This window comes from Cyprinus carpio, chromosome A3 (genome assembly GCF_018340385.1).
Source record: "Cyprinus carpio isolate SPL01 chromosome A3, ASM1834038v1, whole genome shotgun sequence".
Classification (NCBI taxonomy): Eukaryota; Metazoa; Chordata; class Actinopteri; order Cypriniformes; family Cyprinidae; genus Cyprinus; species Cyprinus carpio.
This window is the reverse complement of record NC_056574.1, coordinates 5,523,819-5,534,742: the sequence shown is the minus strand read 5'-3', so window position 1 is coordinate 5,534,742 and position 10,924 is coordinate 5,523,819. Positions and strand designations below refer to the sequence as shown.

The 10,924-nt window shown below is 39.6% G+C and overlaps 1 protein-coding gene across 1 annotated transcript in view; it reads left to right on the top strand.

The window, feature by feature from the left end:
- Positions 1 to 1,718: 1,718 nt before the first annotated feature.
- The window catches only part of LOC109102421 (serine/threonine-protein kinase N1-like), a 29,088-nt gene continuing 19,882 nt past the window's right edge, over positions 1,719 to 10,924 (top strand). The window contains 3 exon segments of the mRNA XM_042734735.1: positions 1,719 to 1,964; positions 7,714 to 8,011; positions 8,962 to 9,107. Of these exon segments, the coding sequence (XP_042590669.1) occupies positions 1,803 to 1,964; positions 7,714 to 8,011; positions 8,962 to 9,107 (606 nt within the window). The 5' untranslated portion in view covers positions 1,719 to 1,802.

Sequence of the window (10,924 nt, the reverse complement as noted above, 5' to 3'; positions counted from 1 at the left end):
TGAAGCATTACGGGAAGTTTTCCACTGTCATTCCAGAATGTAGTCGCTCATTTAACCTGGTCAAATTTGGACATGAGGTGAAAGATGCATGACATTAAAGTGCTGATCATGTTTATATTCAGAACATAGATCATCTATTTCTTTAGAACAGCTTGATACAGTAATAACTCACTTCTCTGCTTTGGATCACTAGATGCTGCGGCCAGAACCATTAAGAACCTAAAAGTCCTGTGCCTTTATATGGATAAACACACACATTAAAGGAACGGTTCACCCAAAAATGAATATTTGCTGAAAATGTTCTCCTTTCAGACCATCCAACATACAGATAAGTTTGTTTCTTCATCAGATTTGGAGAAATGTAGCATTACATTACCAATGGATCCTCTGCAGTGAATGGGTGCCATGGGGGAAGTCGTGGCCTAATGGTTAGAGAGTCGGACTTGCAATCCAAGGGTTGTGAGTTCGAGTCTTGGGCCGGCAGGAATTGTAGGTGGGGGGAGTGAATGTGCAGTGCTCTCTCCACCTTCAATACCACGACTGAGGTGCCCTTGAGCAAGGCACTGAACCCCCAACTGCTCCCCGGGTGCCGCAGCATAAATGATACCCACTGCTCCGGGTGTGTGTTCACGGTGTGTGTGTGTTCACTGCTGTGTGTGTGCACTTTGGATGGGTTAAAAGTAGAGCACGAATTCCGAGTATGGGTCACCATACTTGGCTGTATGTCACGTCACTTTTTTAACACTTTTTAGAATGAGAGTCCAAACAGCTGATAAATCCAGAAGTAATGCACATCACTCTAGTCCATCAAAAAAAACTGTGTGCTTGTAAGAAACAAACCCATCATGTCGTTTTTAAAGGGGTTATCCACCCCAAAATGAAAATTTTGTCATTAATCACTTACCCCCATGTCGTTCCAAACCCGTAAAAGCTTTGTTCGTCTTCAGAACACAATTTAAGATATTTTGGATGAAAAATGGGAGGCTTGTGACTGTCCCATAGACTGCCAAATAAATAACAGTGTCAAGGTCCAGGAAAGTATGAAAGACATCGTCAGAATACTCCATCTGCCATCAGTGATTCAACCGTAACGTTATGAAGCGACGAGGATACTTTTTGTGCGCGAAAGAAAACAAAAATAACAACATTATTCAACAATTCGTCTCCTCTGTGTCATATCAGCAGAACGCAAGCAGCGTATGCTCAGCATATCCTTGTGTCGTGGCTGACACAGAAGAGTGTAAGCTGCTTGCGTTCAGCGGATATTCTCCAAAATGACGGCACCCATTCACTGCAGAGTATCCATTGCTGAGTGATGTATTGCTATATTTCTCCAAATCTGTTCTGATGAAGAAACAAACTCAGCTACATCTTGTATGGACTTTGGGAACATTATTCATTATGTTCTTTATTCTAGAAACAGTATTTCAGTTGCAGTGAATTTAAGACAGTGTTTGGATGATGTACATTTGTGTGTGTGTGTTGTGTTTTTTTTTTGTTTGGATGGTTTCATTTCCTCTTTGTTTCAGAACAGTCACAAGAGTTCACAAAAATATCATCCTGCAGATTAAAACACACACTTGTTGTAATGGTGCCAGTCTGCAGAGCTTGTCTCTGAGCAGGAAGTTGGTCGAGAGATTTCAAAAGCGAGCTATCCAACTGCACAAGTGTGTGTGTGTGTGTGTGTGTGTGTGTGTGTGTGTGTGTGTGTGTGTGTGTGTGTGTTCCTGTGCAAACGTCTCTTATGTGTCATGTAGAGATGAACAGGAAGCTGTTGCAGTCGTTCTCTCTGAGCGGAAGCCATGGCTTTATGTGGTGTCAGTGGCTCTAATAACAGACAGAACAGTGTATGGTCTGAAGAGAACGGGAGAGGAGAGGAGGTGATGGACAGTGAAGGAGATGCAGGAGATTGTTCGTTGGAGGAGTTTCCCTCCAGCCCAGCCCCGGCGGAGGCCGAACATGTGGTAGGAGCTCAAAATCTACTCCGTTCACATTGAACTGTCTGTATGGCACTGCTCTTCAGTTTGTTATTCACCTATAACTCACTATTAAGTCGTTCCAAACCTGTATGACTTTATTTTTATTTTAGAAGATACAAGAGGACATTTTAAAGAATGGAGATATTTTACTATCCTTATTATGTATTAATATTTTGAGTTAGTTTTTGAATATATTTTTAGTTTTAATTTTAGTTAAAGATTTAATGACTTTGTGATTTTGTCATTTGTTAAATTTTTTATTAGTATTTTAAATGTGTGGGGGTTTTTTTTGGTAACACTTCCATTTGTTAGCATTAGTGAACTATATTAAGTAACTAACAATGAAAAATACTTTTAAAGGATTTATTGATCTTTTGATGTCAGGTGATTTGAAATCAGAGTAGATTTCAACATTTACTAATACATTTTTTCAAATTCAGGCCTGAACTAAACTTTTGCGAGACAAAGATCGTGATGATGATGGTCTATATCTGTTGTGTTTTTGCATTTATGATGTTTCTGAACTGTTTGTAGTGCAACTAATGCTGCTCAGAGCTTAACACAAGCCATTCGACTTCCGTAATAAGACATGTTTCAGGGTGAAACAGGATATAGAGATAAAATTAGGACATGATGAGTGGATGTCTTTGTGTGAAGGTGGCTGATGAATAAGACGAATTGATGACAAGAGGGGAAGGAAAGTTCAAAGTATGAAGACAAACTTTATTGCATTAGAAAGATAGTCTGATGGATTATTCACAATAGACCAGTAATGTGTATTTAAACACACATGATTCAGACCCAAATGACTCACTAGTTGTCATCAAATAGGAATATATACTGATAATAATTTGGTTTAAGAATTTCAAATAAATTGCTAGTAAATTTCACAAATAATTATAAAGAAACAGCAAGTAACGTTGAATTAAACATGAGAGACTGAAATAGTGTTTTGTAAAACATACTCCTGATAATCTGTTTTATTCACAATTTTGACTGTGTAGAGCTTTGTAAGTAACATGGAGAGCAGCTCAGATCCATCTGATGAGAAATGTTTATACCTTTATGTGTTCACATCGAGATCTTGGCTAATTTTAGACATTGAGATCTTTTCTGAAACTTTAGAGGAGATAAATGTGCTATTAACTGGGTCCTTTTGAAAGGAGGAACATCTGAGAAGCAGGAAAGTTCAGCAAAACTCCACTGAACTATTGAGATTTTAAAGAGATTTCATTGGGGGTTTTCTTTCCTACATGTTTTATGTGTGTGTTTTGTAAGTGAGCTGCTCACAGCTGAACTTCCTTTTTGAGTCACAGTGTTCATGGGTGTCGTTTGCTCGCTGTCAGCTAAAATATAATGTGGCTGAATGTCTCTGCGGTGTCTTGAGTCTGCTACCTGCTCTCTTTACCCTGCCAGACGTGTGTTTAGTCTTTAAATGGCTGCGTGAAGTGTGTTATATTTCAGCTGGGCGATGTTTGATTACAGTTCAACTCAGTCTGTGCGATTCTCTGCGTCTCTTGTGTCGGTATCGGCCAACAAAAACAAAACACAAAAGAGACCTTCTGTTTGCGAGTCAACAGTCAGTTACATTATCCATGATTATAAGGTTTCTCTTGATGCTGTTGACTTCCTCAGCATGAGCACGGAACCGCAGAGTTGCCCTTTGCTCCTCACACCACTGCTGACTCATTACTGATCACTGACAAAGACTACAACAGGAGTTTCAATGAAAGTTGCAAAGATTCATTTAAATGCTCTTAATTTCACTGAAACTGTATTAGATCCTCTGTAGAGCCTTTTTGTATTTAAGAAATTATTGCTTGCTTTGTGACTCTCTTGTGATTAATTTTACTGTAAATCTGCTTTTCAGTCATTTGTATTGTATAAGGTTAGTGCTATATGAATGTAAAATGTAAAAACGGCATTAAGATAAAATTGAAAATATATCAAATAAATACACTACTGGATAAAAGTTTTAAAAAATTAAGGTGTTTTTTTTTTGTTTTTTTTTGGAAATGCACAACAAACTGTACTTTTACTGTAAACGGCATTTTATCGTTTACAGTAAAAACAGTAATACTGTGAAATATTATTACAAATTAAAATAACTGGTTTAATATTATTATTTTAAAATAATTTTGTGGAAACCTATACTTATCAAAAAAAAAACTTTTATTCAGCAAAAACGCATTATATTGTAATGAATAAAAGTATTAATGTTATTATTTATTTACTTATTTATTTATTTAAATTCTTTCTTTCCCCAAACTTTCCACAAAAATATGAATCAGGACAACTATTTTCAACATTATTAAATAATAATTAGACATGTTTAGAGCCACAAATCAGCATATTAAAGTGATTTCAGAAGGATCAAGTGATACTGAAGACTGGAGTAATGATGCTGAAAATTTTTATATGTTACTGTTTTTACTGTATTTTTGATCAAATAAATGCAGTCTTGGTGAGCAGTATATATATATGTGACCAATCACGGAAAGTAGGGACACAAGTCGGTTCTGGGGCATTTTGAAAGTGTAGTCTCCAAGCTTTTCAACGATTTGTAACACATGGAAATCTGATAATATTTGGAGAAGTTATGGCCATTTGAAGGTAGGCACTCAAAACAGCTCAAAAGGGAGAAAATGGCCTTAAGATTGTGCAGTTCTCACCTGTTCTCACCTGCTGGGAGTGACAATAGGGCTCATTTACATCTCATTTAGATAAGCCATACCCCCTGTAAAGCTGCATGGTTGCATAACAACGACAGACGCAACGGGAAAAATCGGACCGCATACTATGTAATAATAAAGGATAATGTGCATTGTAAATGTCAGTAATTTATCTTTTTTGACTTTTATAAAAAATGATTTAGAGGCTGAAATATGTGAGTTTTATCTTTTTATAAAACCTTTTTTGTCAAAACTCTATTTGAATTTGTGCATTGTAGATAACGTTGCAAGACACTCCTTTAAAATCTGGCCATCATTTTTAATTTTTAATTTTTAACACAAAACGACAAACTTTGATGTTTATGGAAACTCACCCCATAAGAAACAGAAAAGTATTCTTGCAGATCTCGTTGCCTCCAATGAAATAAGTCGGCTGGGCACACTTTCTCTTTGTCGGGGTCTTCTTTGTGGATGTAACCATCTCCGAAGTTTGCACTGTGCGTCTGTTTGCCTCTAAATGTCCAATAATTCACATGTCCTGCCACTCTTTTTCCACAGCTAAAGAATCCAGCCGTATGTTGTACATAATGTCTATATATATATATGTATGTATGTATATATATACAGGTCCTTGTCAAAAAATTAGCATATTGTGATATTTTCCATAATGTAATGATAAAAATTAAACTTTCATATATTTTAGATTCATTGCACACCAACTGAAATATTTCAGGTCTTTTATTGTTTTAATACTGATGATTTTGGCATACAGCTCATGAAAACTCAAAAATTTGCATATTTCATCCGACCAATAAAAGAAAAGTGTTTTTAATACAAAAAAAGTCAACCTTCAAATAATTATGTTCAGTTATGCACTCAATACTTGGTCGGGAATCCTTTTGCAGAAATGACTGCTTCAATGCGGCGTGGCATGGAGGCAATCAGCCTGTGGCACTGCTGAGGTGTTATGGAGGCCCAGGATGCTTCGATAGCGGCCTTAAGCTCATCCAGAGTGTTGGGTCTTGCGTCTCTCAACTTTCTCTTCACAATATCCCACAGATTCTCTATGGGGTTCAGGTCAGGAGAGTTGGCAGGCCAATTGAGCACAGTAATACCATGGTCAGTAAACCATTTACCAGTGGTTTTGGCACTGTGAGCAGGTGCCAGGTCGTGCTGAAAAACGAAATCTTCATCTCCATAAAGCTTTTCAGCAGATGGAAGCATGAAGTGCTCCAAAATCTCCTGATAGCTAGCTGCATTGACCTTGCCCTTGATAAAACACAGTGGACCAACACCAGCAGCTGACATGGCACCCCAGACCATCACTGACTGTGGGTACTTGACACTGGACTTCAGGCATTTTGGCATTTCCTTCTCCCCAGTCTTCCTCCAGACTCTGGCACCTTGATTTCCGAATGACATGCAAAATTTGCTTTCATTCCGAAAAAAGTACTTTGGACCACTGAGCAACAGTCCAGTGCTGCTTCTCTGTAGCCCAGGTCAGGCGCTTCTGCCGCTGTTTCTGGTTCAAAAGCACACGCCTGTGCACGGTGGCTCTGGATGTTTCTACTCCAGACTCAGTCCACTGCTTCCGCAGGTCCCCCAAGGTCTGGAATCGGTCCTTCTCCACAATCTTCCTCAGGGTCCGGTCACCTCTTCTCGTTGTGCCGCGTTTTTTTGCCACACTTTTTCCTTCCCACAGACTTCCCACTGAGGTGCCTTGATACAGCACTCTGGGAACAGCCTATTCATTCAGAAATTTCTTTCTGTGTCTTACCCTCTCGCGCTTGAGGGTGTCAATGATGGCCTTCTGGACAGCAGTCAGGTCGGCAGTCTTACCCATGATTTCGGTTTTGAGTAATGAACCAGGCTGGGAGTTTTTAAAAGCCTCAGGAATCTTTTGCAGGTGTTTAGAGTTAATAAGTTGATTCAGATGATTAAGTTAATAGCTCGTTTAGAGAACCTTTTCATGATATGCTAATTTTTTGAGATAGGAATTTTGGGTTTTCATGAGCTGTATGCCAAAATCATCAGTATTAAAACAATAAAAGACCTGAAATATTTCAGTTGGTGTGCAATGAATCTAAAATATATGAAAGTTTAATTTTTATCATTACATTATGGGAAAGAATGAACTTTTATCACAATATGCTAATTTTTTTTGAGAAGGACCTGTATATATATATATATATATATATATATGTATATACAGTAGTATTTCTTTTTTTAAGGAACTTAGTAGCAAGTAAACTAGATACTCATAAGCAGAACTGATTATTCCACTTTTCTTTCAAAGTCATTTCTGTGAAACCATCATTGTTATAATTGCACTGAAAATCAAATCTAATCAATCTATCTATCTATCTATCTATCTATCTATCTATCTATCTATCTATCTATCTATCTATCTATCTATCTATCTATCTGTCTGTCTGTCTGTCTGTCTGTCTGTCTCTGTCTGTCTATCTATCTTTTATTCTATACTATTGTTCTGTCTATCGTTTTATCGAGCTGTTATTCTAAATATCTCTCATTCTGTTTCTTTCTCATTCTGTTTCTCTCTCATTCTTTCTCTCCATCTATCTATCGTTCTATCTATCATTTTATCTGTCTCTCTCATTCTGTCTGTCTCTATCTATCTCTATCCTATTTTTCTATCTCTCTCTTTCAATCTGTCTGTCTCTTTGTCGGTTCTATCATTCTATCTGTCCGTCATTCTGTCTATCTATCATCTCTGACATTTTTCTGTCTATCAGTATATCTATGTCTCATTCTCTCTGTCTGTCAATCATTCTGTTGTTTTATCTCTCTCATTCTTTCTATCTTTTTCATTGTCTCTCTGTCATTCTGTCTATCTATCAATCTATCATTTTATCTGTCTGTCTGGGTCTTTCTGTCCATCTATCATTCAATCAATCTATCCATCATTCTATCTATCTTTTTTGTCTGTCATTCAGTCTATTTATCCTTCTGTCATTCTATTATTCTATTTATTGTTCTGTCTATCCATACATAACCTCAGTCTGCCAGCATTGACCCTTGACCCCTCCTGTTTCTCCCAGGATCCGGATGGCTTGTCTGTCCTGGAGAAGCTGGGACTGGACCAGAACTCAGATTTCTCAGACTCCAGCGTGCAGCAGCGGTTGGACGAGCAGCGAGAGAGGATCCGGAGAGAGATCCGGAAGGAGCTGAAGATAAAAGCAGGTGCAGAGAACCTGCGGCGGGCCACCACTGACAAACGCAACGCCCAGCAGGTGGAGAGCCAGTTACGCAGTTCCAGCCGCAAGCTGGACTCGCTCCACACTCAGCTGCAGGAGCTGGATGCCCACATCGTGGTCAAGGGTCATGATGACAGCAAAGGTCAGGGGTCATAATTATTATCTTACCTTTAAGGCTACATGTAAAATTTTGCATTATTGATAAGTGAATACGAATATTCAGGGATGATGTGATTTGTTGTGAACATACGGCAGATTGATGTATATATTACAGTTTTTCTCAAGTCACTTTGGTGCATTTCTCAAATCAGAAATGAAATTCTCAAAACTACTTGTACAACCTTCATATCATCTAGTAATTTATACACATCATAAAACCAGTTTCTCATTGTTTTGAAAAAGTTGCGATTGCTTTTGTACATTCATGCAATTGATTATGTAAATTTATCTGTGGTTTCCTACATTATCAGTTGCCAATGTCATGTTGCTCAAAATGTATTATATAGTTTTCTGTCCAATAGTCTTACCCCTCAAAACATCCAGTCTTTAGATCATCGTATAAGTCATTAAATGCAAAATGGTTCATCTAGTTCTCATAAACTTCCAAGCACTTTTTTTTTACACATTATTATTAGACTTTTTGTAAATTTGGCATGCATTGTGCAAATGAATCTTGACTAATGAAGAGAATGTAGATAAACCAATGATAAAGCATTTCTCTGAAATAGCTCAAAGGTTCATCGCATGAATCTTCAGTTGGAAAGCATATACTGTATAGACAGAGGACAACACAAGAGTTACAAATTCTGACAATGGACTTGTCATTCTGATGGCACTGACATGTTCATTGACACAGATATTTATTTTTGAGAGATGAACTAAGGATTTTGAGCAAGAGACTGGCTTTTGCAGGTAATCCATGGTGTTTTGCTATTTGTACGAGTTGTTTTGAGAAATGCACTTACTGTTTTGCAAATGTCAAGGATGATTCGAGAAATGTACCAAAGTGACTGAGAAAGCTGTGATACAGCCTTCATAATCCTGCTAGACCGTGACCCCAGATGAATATTTGACCCTGTCTTTGACCCCCAGATGACCTTCAGCCTGTCGGGACGCCGGGTCGCTCCTCAGCCAATCAGGACAGGATTAAGGCTCTGGAGCGACAGCTTAACATTGAACTGAAGGTCAAACAGGGAGCAGAGAACATGATTCCAATCTACGCCAACGGGGTTACAAAGGTAATGAACGTCTATGTATCTATCTAATGTCTATCTCTCTGATGCTCTTATGCAGATATTTCTGACTGTCTATCTATTAAGTGTGAAATTAATCGTTGCATCAATGCATTGCGATGTGGACATGGACGATTCTGCATCGATGCAGTAATAGACCATAATCGATTATAGCCTACTGACGTCATTCGCATATGTGCTTGTCACGCGAGTATTAAAAAATGCACCCACTATTTTTAAATCCAAGATCTGGGAACATTTTGAAAAAAAAAAAACAAGCTTAGTGCAGGAAAAAAAACCATGCTCAGAATTGAACATGCATATGGCACGTGTGTGGGCTCGAGACAATTGCTGCGGGCTTCGTTGCACATGATATGCGCTGTGAGACAAGATGGCGGTGCGTCCACACACAGCGACTTCTCTCGCTCCCATCAGAATGGTGTTTTCGTGTTTTTTTTCTTGTGAGTCGCAGCCTTTTTGTACGGTTTCATCGTGTCTACCTGTCTTTAAGCGCGCATACAGTCATGAGTTTATGCTCGATGTCGGCAGAACCACTTTTTTAGAGTTAAACTCCTCGCACGCCGAAGAGCTGCGGGATCTCGGTCTGCTCCGGAGGCCTTCACCGTCACAGACCCCCACTGCTGCGTCTCGCCCACAGCGGAGGCGCCACATTGCTGCGTGAAAGGAGGCAGAAGAGGGGTAAGTGTGGCGGTATCTGGGCTAGGCTAACGGCTAACCCACACAAGCCAGCTATCCCCACCATCGTACTTGCTAATGGACGCTCTTTGGACAATAAACTAGACTACATCCGATTACTACACTTAACTGAGAGGACTGTAAGAGACTGTTGTGTTTTTGTGTTCACGGAAACATGGCTCAGCAACAGCGTTCCCGACTGCGCCATCCAGCTCGACCAGCTGACATGCTATCGAGCGGACAGAGTCCTCGTCGCAGGAGGTAAATCACGCGGTGGCGAGCTTTGTGTTTACATCAATGATGCGTGGTGCCGCGATGCTGTTGAGGTCTGCAAACACTGCTCACCCCTGGTGGAGTTTATGATTATTAAGTGCCAGCCATTCTATCTACCGAGGGAATATACAGCCATACTGCTCGTTGCTGTTTACATTCCTCCCTGCTCCAACATCAACAACAGGAGTGAGGCACTGAATGAACTGTACCAGCACATCAGTGAGCAGCAGACAGCCCACCCTGATGCTTTTCTCATCTTGGCTGGGGATTTCAACCACGCAGACTTAAAGGGTGTGTTCCTAAAAATTCACCAACACATTAGCTTTCCAACAAGAGGTAAAAACATTTTGGATTTTGTTTACACCACCTAGAAATGAGCTTACAAAAAAGACTTCACCTCCTCCCGGCGACTAGGTGATGACGCTGTCCCCGGATAGCGTAAGGAGGTCCTTCAGCAGGATCAAAGCACGCAAAGCTCCGGGTCCTGACAACATTCCTGCGAATGTACTGAGAGACTGTGCAGTGGAACTCACTGATGTCTTCACAGACATTTTCAACATCTCACTTAGTTAGGCTGTTGTCCAGTTGCACTAACCTCTATTCTCATGAAGTGCTTTGAATGGCTAGGCATGCACCACATCAAGTCTGCCCCCCCCCCTCCCTGGACCCCTTCCAGTTTGCATATCGGTCCAACCACTCAACCGATAATGCCATCGGCACTACCCTCCACTCAGCACTCATACATCTAGAGAAAAAAGTGTCAGAATGCTGTTCATAGACTTCAGTTTAGCATTCAACACAATCATCCCTCAACAGCTCATTAACAAACTGGCCCAGCTGGGGCTCAACACTTC